Here is a 17,344-nt window from a genome sequence, read left to right as displayed (position 1 = left end):
GTGTTTGGAGCAGAAGTACCTTAGGAGTTCAGTTATTACACTGCAAAAAATGCTATCCAGATCTGAAGTGGTTTTATCTGCTAATTTGTTTTTTCAAACACAGATATTGGAATAACATCTATGCATTTTGTAAGAATAATTCATGTGCAAGTTTCTATTACCTGTATCTTTTAAGATGGTTTTCAATACTTACTGTATTATCTGTGCTATGCTTCGCAGTACTATAACAGAAGTCTGGGTCATGGATTAGGATTGCACTGTTGAAGGATGTGTTCAAACATACCAAGGCTTCTGAGTAATTTAACTCTTGCTACTTCTTCAACTTTCAGGATCCTTACCAGGGTACAATAGTATTGGCAACTGTGAAGGGAGACGTACATGATATCGGCAAGAACATTGTGGGTGTTGTTCTGGGCTGCAACAACTTCAGGTAAAGAGACATCAGGTAGCTGAGAACACAACTGTAGAAGGGTCAGTAATTAGTACCTCTCTTCAGCTGCAGCTGTGGTGGCAACAGAGCTGGGCGTTTCTTGGGAATTGTCCTCTGTTCCCCAGGTTGTGATTGGGAACACAGATCATAGCAGCCATTATTAAATGGGGAGGCAAGAGGGAATCCTTGAATACTGGTTTTCCTAACAAATTGACATCTGAGATGATTCTGCAGTTTAACATCAATCGGAATATAGATGAGAACATCAATTTTTGTGTTTGTTTTATATCAGTTAAATATAATAACTGTAATGTTTCTATAATGTCTGAAGAAATCGGATATGACAGTTGCAGCAGGCAATACCGTATATGGGTTGTGTTGGGAAAACGTAGTCTTAAAAGATTCAACTGAATTTTGTAGTGTGTTTTTCACTTTGTTAATTATGAGGCTTTAAAAACTTGCTGAGGTATGTTTTCTTAAATAGGAGATGAGATTCGCATTCTGTTTCTGAACTTCAAAAGTTAGAACCTTAAGAAAAGTCACGTCTTCCATGGCCCGTGTACGTGCAGAAGGCTTGGCAACAGTGTTGGACTTAATGCTCATGTTTCGATCAGTGTTCTTTTCAAGGGTCTGTCAGACATTGTGCAAAGCTGAATTGGTGTTGGAACTCTGTCTTACTGTTCATTCCTTCCATTTAGTTTTGACTTTGGGTTGTCATTTGCTCTAAAAAGAGCCACAATTATCCCTTTATTTCAAAACACAAAGTGTTGAAGTCAGTAGCAGTGCTGTATATATGCAATATATTCCATTTAATTTCCTCTTGAAGTTCTGTTGACTGGATTCAGGCTTTCTTGAGCTTTATTTAGACTTACTGAAAGGAAGCCATAGTGTTCTCTGTCACCATGAGTATAAGTGAGGCTGAATGAAATCATCAGGCTGGGGTGGTTTACTTGGAAAAATACAAACCTCGGCATTTGCTAGGGTTAATAGGAATAAAATGCTAAAAAAGGGAAGTTCAATGTCACCTTTCATAAAATGTATGCTTTAATAAGGTAAACAAGCTTGATGTGAATCATCTTATGTTCCTGATGGAGGATACGATGTCCACAAAACATTTTTGTATTATCCAGATGCCTTCAGAAATGCTACTGCTGTGGGTAGCCTGGTAGGTGGCTCAGCACCACAGAGCCATTCATTCATTTCCACCCAGCCAACCTCAGTGAGATGGGGAAAGAGGACAGGAAGAAAGAAAGCAAGAAAAATGGTGGGTGGAGAAAAGTAATAACTGAAGGCCAAGTGGAAGAAGAGAGAAAGAAAGAAAGAACAAGTGATGCACAGGCAATCCCCTTGTCACCTCCTATGGACAGATGGGTGCCTAGCCAGTTCCTGAGCAAAATATGGCTAACCCCTGCTAAGACCCTTACTCTCCCTTTTTATTGCTGAGCTTGACTTCATGTGCCATGGAATATTTCTTTGGTTAGTTTGGGTCATCTGCCTAGTTGTATCTACTCACAGTCCGTTTCTTGGAGGGGTAGAGTCAGAAACAGAAAAGGCCTTGATGCTGTGAAAGCATTGCTCATCAATAGTTAAACTTTAATTTGCAGTACTGTTTTGGCCACAGATTTAAACACAGCACCATACCAGCTGCTGTGAAGAAAATTAATTCATCTCAGCCAGACTTAGTACAACCACAAAAATTTATTTTAAAGAAAAAGCTCCTTTTACACTTAAATTTTCTTAATTATTATGCCACCTGGAACTCTTACTGAAAATTTTACCAGACCCACAGGTATTTCCTATATAAAGATTCCCCAGCTTCCCATTTCCCAAATGGTCTTAAGAGAAATAAACAAAAATCTCAAATTTAATTCAATTTTTAGGTCAGTTGTTTATAGCAAGAGGAATGTATTTGCTATGTAACAGAAATTTTGATTTGCTGTTTAAAGGATCTTGTGTCATCTCCTTTCTTTCCACAGAGTTATTGATTTAGGAGTCATGACTCCATGTGATAAGATATTAAGAGCTGCTGTAGAGAACAAAGCAGGTAGAGAGACTTCATTAGTACTTCTGAATTGTTTGATTTTTAAATCACATTTTTATTGCTGCTCATTGCATTCCTATACTGTCTATTATTTGATCAGATTATCTTCAGAGAAATCAGGACTTCAGCTTTAACCATGTTAATTATTTAGCATTTGGTACTTCTGTGAAACTTAGCCTGAGGAACTGAAACCCTGTATCAGAAAGACAACTCCGAGAGAGATGGTGTAGCATTTGTTTTACAGATGGATAAATGGAGCCTTGAAGAGGTCTAAGTAACTTCTTTTTTGGGTCTTAAATCAGTAAAAGAACTTGGCATTTGGCCTGCCAGATCAGAGAGTGTGAAATCAGGAATGAATTGTTCTAATAAATAACTTCCTGAAACAACCTGAAGTTGCTTTGGAACAGTCTACTGCATCTTAGAAAAGACAAATTGTTGAAACATAGGTGGTGGAGTTTGAAAGCATTTGCTGTTTCTAAGAGCAGAACTTAATTGTTTTGTCTTATATTTCCCTCCTCAGTGCTGAACTTCTGAGACTTGGAGTTTGCTAATCAAAAGTGCTGTTTATTTATTGCTGAAACTAGAGCAGTAGGTGTTCAGCAACTGTGAAGACTGAGAATTATCTTAAACTGGGGATTTGCAATCGCTGTCATTCTTGGAAAGCTTTCACTTTCTAATTGGGTCAAACCTCCCTTTTAGACTAGTGACTATCCTGCTTTTCATCTCATTATTTTCTATCTCATGCATGAAGCTATCTGATATATGAAATAAACTTTTCTGTACTAATTTCTATGTCTTTCTAGAATGGATTGGCTAAAAGTTTTGTGCATGTGTGTTTGTAAATTTGCAATAGATATAATTGGCCTGTCTGGTCTCATCACCCCTTCTTTGGATGAGATGATTTTTGTCGCCAAGGAAATGGAGAGATTGTCAATAAAGATTCCTTTGCTCATTGGAGGAGCAACTACTTCTAAGTAAGATATTTCAGTTGGGAAGATGGGCAGCTTGTATGCAAACAGTGTTAACTAGTGAAAAAAGAAAATGTATAGCCATTTCTTTCCCCTTTCTCTCATTTTTCTGCAACACACATACTGATATGTATTCACCCTAAGATTGACTGTTTGACTTGTTCCAGAAGTCCTAGATTATTGAGGTAAAATCTAGTTAGTACATAACAAATAATGGACATCTTAAACGTTTAATTTTTGCAAGTACATATTATATGTGGAAGTACTGTGTTTTCTGTAAAAGTTTTTGCTCATATGCAAATAAATATAATTCTGTTCTTCTAAGGGGTTAAATGATCTATTTTGATTCACCAAAGCGTTATAAAAATGCAGGATTTTGAGACTAGAAATGGCCATGTTGACATCAGGGAGCTGTTATCTTTAAGGAAGTTAAGGTATTTTCCTGGATCACTGTTCAATGTGGTGATGACTGCGTTGAGCCTCCAGTGTTGCTCAGGAAGGCTGGTAGGGGATAAAGCCTCACTGCTTGCCTTGAAGTACTTATCATGTTGATTTTGATAGATTGAGCTGTTAAAATCTTGTTCTCTCAGATCTGTTCAAATGAAATAATACAGCTGCTGTGATTTCCTGAAGACCATGTTGACAGCTCAGTGACACCTAGTATTAGCATTGCTGGAGATGTGTTCTGGGCATGTATAACAGCCGTGGGTCACGCTTTGCTGACTGGTTTGTGTACAGTATACTTGAGGAGGTGACAGCTCAGAAGACTGTAGAGGTCATTTTTTATCTAACTAAAAGCTGTGAGCAGTGTTGCTTTCTTTATCAGAGCAGCACATACTGTATTCTGTAATTTTGGCTTTAGCAAATCATCTCATAATTTGACAGACAGTGGAGAGTAGGATCACTACCTGCCTTTACTGTTCCTGCATGTATAATGCAAGGTTCACTGTATCCCTTTTCTCCTTTTCCATATGAGTCTCTTCCTATTGCTTTGATACTGAGAGCAAATGTGGAGGATTTTTCTTACAAAAAAACCCTAAAAAAAAAAAAATAAAACAAACAAACAAAAAAAACCCCCCAAAAAAAAAGAAGTGGGAAGTCAAGAGGAAGGCTTTATTCTAAGTGGGGGTCTTAGGAGAGCCTTTTCAGTTCTTCTCAGTTTTTTTACCCAGGGCATTGTGGCCTAGTAATTGATGTCAAATAACCAGCATCAAACAATTCTGCAGAAGTTATTCACAGAGAGGAATGTAGCTAACAGAGAAGCTGCACTAGTTTTATCCTTGAATATGGAAATTACTAAAGAATACATATATGCTTTTGAGTACAAAAATTGATTTTATTCATGTGAATTATATATAAATATATACTTGTACGTATGCCCAGATACAATGCAGTGTCTATAAAATATATGTCCATTAAAGATACTCTTTATGGAAGACTGGATTCTTAATGTATATTTAACATTACTTTCCTAGTCTTAAATTTAACCTCCCATGTGCATTCTTAAAGGTTGTGTATATGTCAGAGGTTGCTAATGAAGAACCATCTGTGTTTTTTTCACTGTAATAAATAGGCATTGTTATTTGGAATAAGGAGATCATGAGTACTTGGAAAACTGTGTAGTGAGGTTAGTTTGAAAGAGAGAGGGAGGCTGGGTTTAGTCTCCAAAATCCACACAATAAGAGTTTCTTCATAATTTACAGTATTGATGATATTTCCTTTCGTATTATGCTACTTTGGTAAATTCAGGTGCTGAGAAATAATGGTGGCATTCGAATTGCCATAAAATTTGCTTTAAAAAATACAAAAGTTAGCATGTAATGGTTGATACAGTGCCATTTTAGGACCATGTCTTCTTTTGTTTCCTTTGTCTGTTCTTCTCAAAACAGAAGAGATACCTTTTTGTAAAAAATAGAGCTGCCAAGATCAAAAATGTGTCTCCTAGAAGCAGATTCAGGGGATGCTGGACAGTTGTTTATACAACTGTGTTGCACAGTCATGAGTAAACCTCCATGTCCAATTGCTTTAAATACTTGACAGAACTTGAAGAAAAAGGGGATCTTAACTTTGTTAGGGAAGATTGCTTCCTGGGCTCTGATTTAAGGTTAATTTTAGAAATGTTGTTTGACCTTAGCATATAAGAAAGCAAATTATAAAGCCTATAAGGTCTTTGTTCCTACACTTGCTTGTAGAGCTTTGGTAGGACTCTGAGCAGAGCTCTTTATTGCATCACTAGAAACTGTTAGCAGTGTTGCTTTCTTTATCAGAGTGACACATATTGTAGCAGATCTATTAGAGTCTATATTTTGTGGCTTCAGCAAGTAGTCTCATAATTTGGCAGACTGTGAAGAGAAGGGTCTGTCCTCATTGCACCTGTAGTTACAATGCAAAGTTCACTGCATCTTCAAGATGCAAGCTTGTAATATTTATTGACCACTGGCAGAATTCATTCTTCAGGTGTATAGAGGGCTTGTGCTTCTGATTTTGAGAAATGGAATAATCATCACTGAATTAGGTTAATGCTCATCCATAGACCAAATAATTAGCATGCGGGAGGAAAAAATGTAAGAAGAGCAAAAAGGATTAAAGAAATTGTTAGTTCTTGGTTGGCTTAGTTTGGAATATTCTTACTGATTTCTGAGACTCAAAATTAATGAGTTGCTGATTTTCATTCAGCTGGTAAGACATTGAGGGAATGTGAGTTGGAACATTATTTATGAAGTGTTCTGATACTCTTTGAAGAAAAGTGTTTATATACCTGTTATTAAAATCTGTGTTTAATGATTCATGGATAACAGACGGATGAATGAATTCTTTTGAAGTTCTGGTCTATGCATTAAGTCAGGATTTATTTCACAAGGGATTTTGTCTGCTTTTTTGTTGGTGGGTTGCTTGAGTGTTTTTTTGTTGTTTGTCTTTTGTTGTCTTTTTGCTTTAGTTGTCAAATGCTCACTCTTTTTCTTTTTCATTGAAGAACACACACAGCTGTTAAAATTGCCCCACGATATAGTGCACCTGTAGTTCATGTCCTGGATGCATCCAAGAGTGTTGTGGTTGTAAGTTCTAAATTATAGTTTCTTGTCCATGCAAAGATATGTGCCTGTTTTTCTGTTGTCCCTTTCATCCTTTCCTCTAAGGCTTAATGCTGTGGCAGAAAATTAAAAGTGGCACATCAGAGACAAGTTTCTAAATCACATTTGTTTCAGCTGTTTTGTGCTGCCACGTGGTTCTCAACTGGCTTGTGACAGTTATTGTCACTGAGCACTCTTTTTTTAATGTCCATTATTCTAGTGAGGGTGACACTGAGTCCTTGACTGTAGTTTTGTAGTGAAGACTGATGGAATTCTATGTGTACTGCTATTCTGGCTAATTTCGATATATTTCTGAAGTTAGATAGCAACATTCGTACTGAGAAACTGGAGTTTGGCTGGATTTTTTTGGGGTGGATTCTCTTTCAGAGAAATGGGTGGTCTTAACTGGCAAATACGTGGTTGTAAAGAGTAGGTCAAGCTGTGTGTTCCTTCTGTGGCTATTGAGTCTCTGAAGTTTTGGAGTATACTCCTCTCAGGTCTTTCCAGAGCTGGACTTGGCTCTGCTGGTGTTACCTGTGTAGTAGGGGAGAGATCTCAGTAATAATTGTAGTTTAAACGTGGCTAGTTTGAATGTAGGTTGCAGATTATTGGGAAGGCTTAGTTTAGTGTTGCCAAAAGAGTCTGAAAGACAGGTTGTCTAGTTTGAAATTTAAACTCTGTCCTTATCATAGTGTGTTACACTAGGTACTTAGTGCTTTTTCCTTCCTGTTCTTTTCAGTGCTCCCAGCTCTTAGACGACAGTATAAAGGATGATTTCTTTGAAGAAATATTAGAGGAATATGAAGAAATTAGACAAGAACACTATGAGTCTCTCAAGGTACAAATGTAATTTATTATCTTCTTGTTTGAAGTGGTTGGCACTTGCTGTTCAGCTACTATGAATAACTTGCTGTTACTCTTGATGTTCAGCTCCTTGTGAAGACCTTCAGGTATATTTGTTTTGATTTAAAACTAGCAGTAAAATGGATTGAAAGCTTCCACAAATGCTTATGAAATAAAATTTTCTAATCTATAAGGCCTTGCTACATGACTCTTAACACATGCTTGCCAAATTCTTGGTTGTCCTCATTGCCTAATCAATGGTATCTTGGACCTCCATGGAGCTGGCAGTCATGTCAATCAACCTATGGGAGACCAGTGCTCTCCTGGAGCAGTAGCAGAATATGTGGAGCTTCAGCTAGGGTAGTGAAAATGGTACTGGTAGGTTATACTGGTACTGAGCCACACTCTATTGAGAAATTTAAACCACCGTGCTTTCCTAATGTGTTAGTCTTGTTTAGGTGCGTGATCAGAGCAGTAGGAGAATATCTTTCTCTGCTTGTATTTTAGTGTATTTTGAAATAATAAAGGAACTTCCAGTGTAGTTGAGAGGAACCAGAAATCTTGTAAGCCAGTTTCATTAGCATTATACAGGCAAAAATAATGATGTGCTTGTGATGTAATCTTACTTTACACATGGGAACATGGAGTTGTTGAGACTGAAATTATCTGTTGTTAGATTTATCCTGAAGAATATTTTGAGTAAAACTCTACCATGAAGTCCACAGTTACAGTTTATGTGTCTGAAGTCTGGTGTTCTGAAATTAACCTTTATGTTTATATAGGAAAGAAGATACTTGTCTCTACAGCAAGCTAGAAAAAAAGGTTTCCAAAATAATTGGCTATCAGGCCATATACCAGGTCAGCTATATGTTGTTGTTTGTGATTGCTGTGCCTTTATTTTATTTTGTGTGTTTATTTTAGATATATTTTTAATTAAATTATGCTTTAAACTTCAGAATGTAGCTGTGTAACAGCTTAAGTAAATTGTTATCTGTTTCAACTGAGATTTTTTGGCCTTACTTTGAACATTCTGTTTCTGCTTTTTTACAGCTCATTTAAAAAATAAATTAATATTCCACAAAGATAACTAAAAAAAAAATCCCAAAACAATGACTTACCCCTCACAACATATAATCAAAGAAAACACTAATGACAGCTTTTGAAAATACTTTCTGCCTGGCTCATTACATTGCATACCTTACTGTACCGTATTTGGGGAACACATGCTGTAACATGGCATTTTTATCAAATTCCTCCGTACACTCTTTCCTACCCTTCCCCCATCATTTTTTGTACTGTTTTTTTTTTTTTTTTTTTTAATTATACTGGAAGTATAAATAGCATTCAAGTTGCATCCTGCAGTGACATTAACACTGCTTTCTGTCATTTCATTTACAAGATTCAACCAGATGCTAATTTTCAATAACTTATCTTAACGTGTTGCAAAGTGTTGTACAGAAAAACAAGTGCAAAGCTTGTGGCTTTACACAGATAGATCCATCTTGCTTTTTCACTTGTGTGTGTGCATCTCAACGTGCAAAAGTTCTTAGAAATTACATACAAATTTACAGAAATATTCTGTAGTGTCACAGTACATGTCTGTGTATAGAAAGGAGTTGGTAAATGTGGAAGGCCCATGAAGTGTGTTAGTATGAAGTTGTGTAGGTTTGTTTGGTTTTGTGTCTTGGCCAATATTCTGACCAATTAAATACATTCCAAAGTCCAGCAGCTAAAAGCTATTGATTGACATGGAAGAACAAAAGGCCTTAATTTTTCCATTTAAACTTTATATGCCTTTTATGCTTTTTTTTGGTTACATTGTATCTGTGGAGTATGGTATGACTATGAGAATTTTAGGACAGTTAGTTTGGAAGAGGTCATTTGCAGGGGTGAAGGCTGCTGAACATCAGTTATACTGCAAATGTTAAAGCAAATTTAAATTATTTTCATCATGTCCAATTGTACTTTTGATTCCTACAGTCAAACCAAAATTCATTGGCACAAAAGTCTTTGAAGACTATGACCTCAGGAGGCTGGTAGACTACATTGACTGGAAGCCCTTCTTTGATGTCTGGCAACTTAGGGGAAAGTATCCCAACCGGAGTTTCCCGAAGATCTTTAATGATAAAACTGTAGGTGGGTACTGAAATTGCATTTACTTCATATAACTAATCCCAACAGGCCTAATGTGCTGCAGTAAGATTCCAAATGTTTTGAAATATATTAGGAATAGTACAAATACATGCAAAGAATGTCACGGAAATAATTTGTTCAAAGTAATGCTTAATGAACCAACTGTTGCTATGTGAGGCTGAAAAATAAGTGTGGAAAAATGTTCATTCCTCTTATTTAGCATTCACCTGCCAAAACACAGGGGGATATTTTATTAACAGAAAATGGCAGCAGAGCACTTAATGTATGTGTTCCTGTTGTGGGTGAAGATGGCAAGCTCCTTTTGAAGCTATTCAGTAGGCTTTGAAATACATGATAAAAATGCAAGGGTGACACTGACAGCAGTGTTCTGGGTCTGCAGGTGCACACACTGGGTCCCTTGCTCATTTTATTCTTCATTCTCTGCCTCTGCTAGGTGGTGACTGAAACATTTTGTGGTTTTTTTGGGTTTTTTATTCCCTAAGATATATGTTGTTACAGCCCTATGATCACACTGCAATCTTGCTATTTGCTGTAGCTGACAGATCATTGCAGTCATTGGACAATTATGTGGAAAATGAATCAATCTTCAAATAATTCTTAAACCTATTTAGCCAGTTATGAAAGCATGCCTTTTCTAAAGCAATTTATTTTTTTCTTTTGTTTTTAATAGGTGAAGAAGCAATGAGAGTTTATAATGATGCTCAAAATCTGCTGAAAACATTGATTAATGAAAAGAAATTACAAGCCAGAGGTGTGGTTGGGTTCTGGCCAGCTCGAAGTGTTCAAGATGATATCTACTTGTATGCTGTAGAAGAGGCAGTGGGATCTTCAGAACCAATAGCAAAATTTTATGGATTGAGGCAACAGGTACAGTGATAGCACATTTGTTAAGTGACTTTTTCCCCCCTGAATTTCAGGAATGTAATAGAAGTGCCCTATTAAATCTGTAGAAAATGGTTGTAACCTCTCTGCAGCCGTTGTCTTGTCATTTCTTTCAATAATAATAAGATACTGTTAGTGATAAACCAGGTCTTTGTAGTACTGTAGTATTTGTAGTATTTTGCATTGTAATAATTGTGCAAAAATGCTTTTTAGGTTTGACATCTTCAGATATGATGTGCATTTTCTGTCTCAATTTTAAGATGTCCTAAAGCAGTGTGTTGCATAAATTAATCACATGAATCTTGTGTTCAAGATAAATTAGAACCCAATGAACCTTAGTTCTCTTATATCTCTGGATTCTACTTTAGATGAAGAATTCTGCTTGAATGTGTTAATGCTTAAACCCAGTTAGAATTTAAGAAACCTGGAAAATAAAGCCCAATGGAGCTAAGTGTTTCTGATAGCCTTAATTTTTTCTGTAAAATTCACTATATGAAGGGGCCATTTAGAATTATTTGGCAGCTAATTTTGACGGAGAGAATCATGCTTACTTAGATTTGCATTTAATCTGGTAGATTGAACTTGCAAGATATTCTGCCTCTCCTTTTTCCTTTTCTTCTGATTTGGCTTCTTCATAGTTCATGTATTCAGAGTCATCAAATGTGGGCAGAAAAAGAGTTTCTCTGGAGTACAATACTCTGTGAGCACAGTCGTTTGGCAATATTGCAGAACTGTGCTAAGAAATACCTGGCTCTCAAGTTTATCTGTTGCAGTTCCCTGAGATGGATCTAGTGCATCTCGACAGACCATGGCAGATGTTTATATAAAATGCTCTCAACAAGCACACAGGCATGGATGTTTCAGAGACTTATGGCCTAGTTAAACATTTTGATATCCCATGTAAATCAGCTTTACTACTCTTTCTTTTCCTGGCTTTTTCCCAGGATTTTCCCAAGGAAAATATTTGATTTGATGTTGTTCTTGTAATGCTTTTTATTATTGGAATACTGTTATATTCTTTAGCCTTTTTTACTTTGTACATCCCAATTACTCAGGCTTCTCTCAAAGGTTAAGGTCATGAAACTCTATGCATACTGTTTTTCTGGACTCCATGTATTTTAGCTGCATCTCTTCCAGCCTGGTGTATATAATAGCTCAGGAGAGTTTTAAGCAGAACAAAGTAGAAGAGAATAATTGTCTTCCGTTTCTTATGTAAAATGTTTCTTTCAGTACACAGAGTTCTTTCCATGACATTGACACTAATTAAGGATGTGATATAAATCTAAAAATTAGAGATGTATGTAATATTTTCTTTAGCTCTAATAATTGCAAATGAACCTTAAAATTAATATAAACTTCACCTGTGGGGAAAAAGGATATTTTGTTAGTTTTATGGTACTTTCTGTAACTTTGCAGGTTAATAGACATTTTTTCTTTGTTTTTCAGGGGTAGGGGTGTTTTATTTGCTTTTAAGATGCAGTTGGGAATGGGTGAAACACTTTGTAAAATATTGTCATGGGTTAAAAAATGAATCTTCAGCTAAGTGATAGCCATCAAATAACTATCCTTTCTGTAAGTTGGGTAGATTTACAAGAACTGTGCCACCTCTTAAATAGCAATCATGCTTCCCCAATGAATATACTGATATGATTCAAGATTTAGTTTTGGGTGCTCAGGCACCTCTTTCTGTTACCTTTCTTCCATTTTGGAAAAGGATCCAATAAGCAGTATAATTTCCTATTTCACAAAAGCAATTAGGTTGGAAAAGACCTCCGAGATGGAGTCCAACCTATGATTGAACAACCCCACGTTAACTAGACCATGGCACTGAGTGCCATGTCCAGTTGTTCCTCAGATACCTCTGGGGATAGTGACTCCACCACCTCCTTGGGCAGTCTATTCCCATATCTGATCACATTTTCTCTGAAGAAATTCCTCCAAATGTCCAACCTAAACCTCCCCTAGCACAGATTAAGACTGTGTCATCTTGTTCTGTCAGTTGTTGCCAGGGAGAAGAGACCAGCTCACACCTGGCTACAGCCTCTGTTCAGGTGGTTGTAGACAGCAATAAGGTCTCCCCTGAGCCTCATTTTCCCCAGCTGCCTCAGCCACTTCTGGTAGGATGAGTGCTTTGTAACTGTTACCAGCTTCACTGCCCTTCTCTGGACTTGCTCCAGCATCTCAGCATTCTTCCTCAGTTGCGGATCCCAAAACTGAACACAGTATTCAAATGCAACCTCACCAGTGGCAGATAGAGTGCAAGAATCACTTCCCTGGTCCTGCTGGTCATACTCTTTCTGATGCAGGCCAGGGTGCCATTGGCCTTCTTGACCACCTGGGCACCCTGCTGATTCGTGCTCAGCTGGATATTGACCAGCACCTCAAGGTCCTTTTCCATTGGGCCACTTCCCTTTGCATAAACCCACTCAAACTTTGCTTAGGATTCAGCTTTCCAGTAGTGATACATGCATTTTGTTTGTGTTTGTGTGTGATTAGTAAAAAGTCTGCATCCTGGGCATGCATTTTGTCTGGATTACTGAGCACATAGTTTGTAGCATAAGAAACAAGGAGTGTTTATAAACTCATAACCATTCTACAGTGGGAGTTGCTGAAGAATTCTTCAGTTGGCACATCAGCCATCAGTTTTGTTAACAAATGTGGAATCTGTTAGGGGCAGAGATTAAATATTCCTCCTCTTCCCCAGTTGTTGGCACAAGAGTATTTATTTGTAATATTTTTTTGCAGTATAAGCTGTTAAATCTTAGTAGCTGTAAATAGAAGCAAAATGTGTGTTCAGTTCTGCATCTCTCTTTGGTGTTTTGTTCTTCAGTGGTCCAAACACCCTCAGAGTAAGAGGTGATTTTCTTCTAATTTAACTACAGGAAAACTACCACGCCTCAAAGAGTAGTTAGGTGTTTGTCAGAAATGTCCTAGGCCCTTTAGTCTTAAAAATACTGGTCTTTAGCTTAATAGTGCACTAATAATGTATTTTAAAATGTTCTGATTTATTGCATTGATTTCCTTACTTTAGGCTGAAAAGGACTCTGCCTGCACAGATCCATATTACTGCCTCTCTGACTTCATAGCACCACTGGATTCTGGCATTTGTGACTACTTAGGCCTGTTTGCAGTGGCCTGCTTCGGTGTAGATGATTTATGCAGTGAATTTAGGAAGCAGGAGGATGAATACAACATCATAATGGTGAAGGCTCTTGGTGATCGGTTGGCAGAGGTATGAGGTTTTATCATGCGTTTCCTTGCAACTTTCTGCAGACTTAGAGCCACTTCAATACAATGCTTGCTCTAGCTGGGGATTTCAAGCTATAGCAGGGTTTTAGAAATTATTATTTTGTTGCTGTTGTTACTATTATCCTAAGATATTTACTGAAGTGGAAATTCTTCCTGAATGACAACTGGTGCTGGTAAAATCACGTAGGCTGTAGGAGCAATTCAGAAAAGCTGTTGCCCACTTTGAGCTAGAGGAAAAGTCCTCTGCTAAAAGGAGCAGCAGCACAGGCTTGTATCTGATCATAGCATGGAGGCAAGAATGATGTGGCCTTCCATAGCTAGACCTTGGCAAGACACCCAGATAGTCAAGACCTAATGACTTCAGTGCTATAATGAAATGTCACTACCATAGGTTAATGCATTTTGTCTTTTTGGGTTACTTGTCCACATCTTTCCCTCTTTAAAGCAGGACAATCAAAAAAGCACATCTACCAATAAGAGAAGTAACTAAAATACTTGAATTATCAAAATAAGTGTTTCATGTGAACTTGAATTCTTTCAAATGTCTCATCTATGTTAAGAGCTCTCTTAAAAATGAAAATGGGAATGTGAGAAAGCATCTCTCATTGTTCATCTTAATCAATCAGCTATTGCATCAGTCTGTACCAAGTAAAAAATAAAAAAAATCTTTTCATTCTATTCCAAGGCATTTGCTGAGGAGCTTCATGAAAGAGTTCGAAGGGAATTCTGGGCTTACAGTAGTGGTGAGCAGCTGGATCTCTCTGGCCTACGCAAAATTAAATATGAGGGAATTCGCCCTGCTCCTGGATATCCCAGCCAGCCTGACCATACAGAAAAACTCACCATGTGGAAACTTGCAAACATTGAGGAAACAACAGGTAACTCTGCTTTGCTAAGATTCTTAAACTGCTTTTTATGTGAAATCAAAATTCCAACTGAAGAACAAATTGACTGTTGCAGAATTACATAAAATACTAAAATGAAGTGCTTCTGGGAATTGCTGTCTTCCCCTTTTTATCCCCATTTTTATTTTGCCTCATTCAAGGAAGAATTTGCAAAACATTGCCAGTGCTTGTGGTGGAGGAGTAGTGTCCCTAATTAGCAGATTGCATGCAAACGGGGTTCTACTGCACAGAAAAAATTTTTGGCATCCTTAGGGTGGTAAGAAGACATTCCAGATAGAAACAGAAAAAAAGCCGATTTAGCAGCATATTTCCTGGTCCACAGGAACCTTGAGATGGTAATTCTTAACAAAGGGATTAATTCCATTTGTTTTCCTCTTATATTTTGCATGTCAGATGTTTTACTAGTACTTCTACAATTCCAAAAATAACTTTCAGTGCTTCAAAACCGCATTTGCCAAAATGTCCAAGTTTTTTTCTTGAAACTGTAGAGTTACTCTACAGTAATTATAATGAAAGTCTGTGGTATGTTTAAAGCTCTGAGATCTTCTGAATGGTTAACAAGTGGAAAAAGGGTTTGGTTTTAGCTCATCTGAAAGCTGCTTGGTTTTTTTTGAGTTTGCTTGAAGCTGCCCAACATAAAAAAAGGTTCTGAATTTGTGAATTCAGAGAATAATAAAATCCTCATCCTCTTTTCCAGGAATTGGTCTAACAGAATCACTAGCAATGATACCCGCTTCTGCAGTTTCTGGCCTCTACTTTTCCAGTCCCAATTCCAAATATTTTGCTGTTGGCAAGATATGTAAAGATCAGGTAATTAACACCGTCAATTGTAGTAGTGTTAGAGCATTCAAAATCATCTTATGAGCAGATGTCTTAAAAATTTTGTAAACATTTAAAGCTGGAGTTTCAAAAATTTCATCATATTTTGTGGTCCCTTTTCAGGTTGAAGATTATGCACTGAGAAAAAATTTGTCCGTGGCAGAGGTGGAGAAGTGGCTGGAACCCATTTTGGGATATGATACTGAACAACTGTGATATTTGTGGGTGAATTTCCTCTTTTGATAGTCCATTTGCCAGAAGGAACAAGAAAATTCTTCCCACTGGAAACAGCTTTCTTCCATTCACCGCAATAGCTTGTCTGATTGTCTTAAATTTTTAATCAAGGAATTTAATATTTGAAATCACGTCTGCCTGGTGCTCTTGGCTTGGGACCATGAATGTATTTAGTTTCTCAGTCACAGCATCATACTTTTATTTATTTTTATGTTTTCACAAAGACTCTAGCAGAGAAGCTAGGTGTAGGGTGAGATGGGGAAACTGCAAAGCTTTCCTGTTCTCTGGAAGATTTTGAAACCAGGGGTAAGAATTTCTCTCCCATGGTTGTGGATACGCATAGAACAGACTTCGACTTCTGTTATTTTAGTGTGTTTTGGCAAGCCCGGGGACAGAAATATGATGTGATTCTTCTGCAAAGTCACAAAATGTTTTATACTGAGTAATCAAGAACAACTGAAGTACAACAGATCTCCTTTGTAAAAAGCATCTGCTCAGTGTTTAGTCTTGTGCTTGGGAACACACATTGTTCTCAATGGTAGAACTGTCAGCATAATACAATCTTCTGGAGTAGTATCAGAGATCTGTATTGGGAAATGGCATGACAGAGCCCATGGAGATGTCTGCTTCATGCTTCCTCTTCCTTTCAGCAAGTCACAATCTTTCTATTCTTTTTAAAGTGTACTGGCACTTCCTACCTTACAGTTAATGTTGTCAAGCTTAATTCATACATAAACAATCATTTGTACATGAAAATTATGAGAGCAGCATATTTGCTACTATAGACAGCCAGAAAGCTTGGAGCTGTCTTCTGCAGACTTTTTAACCTTATAGAAAACTGGATTTTAAAAGCAAATAGTACTGACATGTGTAACAGTTAATATTGTAGACTATTCTTCAGATTTAACCAAGTGTGCTAATTGTTCAGCTTTCAATAATTTCTGAAAAGTGTCTCAAGTATTATTTAAATGCTAATTTGTAAAATATTATGCTAGAACCCCCTCATTTTTTTGGTCTCTAATTGTAAACAAAAGACCAGTATTGTAAGAAAGATGTTCTTTAAATAGTTTATTGTAATCTACTATTAGCTACATAATTTTTGTAATGTCTTCATCTGACTTTATGCTGAAAGAATCATCTTGTATCAGCAGTTTAATAAAGATGGTGTTATCCTATTAGAATCCTTTAAATGGCAACAATAAAATGTTTGCAGTAATCTGAACAGATAATGTCAAAATTAATATGTGCTTGTACCATGAACCTGAAATTATAGAAGCTGCTATGGGGTTTTTAAAGTGGTTGTATAAGTGTGTTCTTAACTGAATATTTTAGAATGGCTCTTCCTTTAATGACTTACAGAAATAATTTCGAAATGGATCTCCCCTCCCCCTGCCTCCCTCCATGTCAAGACACTTGTGACATGTCCTTGCTGAGCAGCTGATTTTTGTAGTGGGAATGGTTTCTCAGTAGAACACTCATTTAGACTGCCAAAAATGAAGTAAAATGTTCTTAATATAAAAGATTATTTGTTCCTGAAATACGCAGCATATGAAAATTGAAATCCTCTCTGCTTTGTTTTTGGTAATTTCACTTCTGCTGATCAATTTAATGCTTGGAATCTCTCCTCTCCGGCACTCTTCCATATTCTTACATTTGGAAGCAGAGTGCCTTATTAGTCTGAAAATTTGATTGTGTGAATGGGGTCAAAGTTTGACTTGCTCAGTTTGGTTTGTTTATTGATTTATTTT

The 17,344-nt window shown here is 37.0% G+C and overlaps 1 protein-coding gene across 17 annotated transcripts in view; it reads left to right on the top strand.

The window, feature by feature from the left end:
• The window catches only part of MTR (5-methyltetrahydrofolate-homocysteine methyltransferase), a 50,676-nt gene extending 33,560 nt beyond the window's left edge, over window positions 1-17,116 (top strand). For 10 of the 17 annotated variants that reach the window (XM_068184987.1, XM_068184986.1, XM_068184992.1 and 7 more), the window contains 12 exons: window positions 330-430; window positions 2,407-2,474; window positions 3,325-3,445; window positions 6,414-6,495; window positions 7,250-7,348; window positions 8,136-8,211; window positions 9,334-9,489; window positions 10,178-10,374; window positions 13,421-13,621; window positions 14,324-14,516; window positions 15,241-15,353; window positions 15,486-17,116. In XM_068184987.1, the coding sequence (XP_068041088.1) occupies window positions 330-430; window positions 2,407-2,474; window positions 3,325-3,445; window positions 6,414-6,495; window positions 7,250-7,348; window positions 8,136-8,211; window positions 9,334-9,489; window positions 10,178-10,374; window positions 13,421-13,621; window positions 14,324-14,516; window positions 15,241-15,353; window positions 15,486-15,578 (1,500 nt within the window). In that variant the 3' untranslated portion in view covers window positions 15,579-17,116. Of the gene's footprint in view, window positions 1-329; window positions 431-2,406; window positions 2,475-2,991; window positions 3,258-3,324; window positions 3,446-6,413; window positions 6,496-7,249; window positions 7,350-8,135; window positions 8,212-9,333; window positions 9,490-10,177; window positions 10,375-13,420; window positions 13,622-14,323; window positions 14,517-15,240; window positions 15,354-15,485 lie in introns of those variants that run through there. The other 7 variants (XR_010997356.1, XR_010997357.1, XM_068184995.1 and 4 more) reach the window with 7 other exon arrangements.
• The last annotated feature ends 228 nt before the right edge of the window (window positions 17,117-17,344 follow it).

Source organism: Anomalospiza imberbis, chromosome 3 (assembly GCF_031753505.1).
Source record: "Anomalospiza imberbis isolate Cuckoo-Finch-1a 21T00152 chromosome 3, ASM3175350v1, whole genome shotgun sequence".
Lineage (NCBI taxonomy): Eukaryota > Metazoa > Chordata > Aves > Passeriformes > Viduidae > Anomalospiza > Anomalospiza imberbis.
Note: the sequence above shows the minus strand (reverse complement) of the source record. Positions and strands in the feature narration are given on the sequence as shown.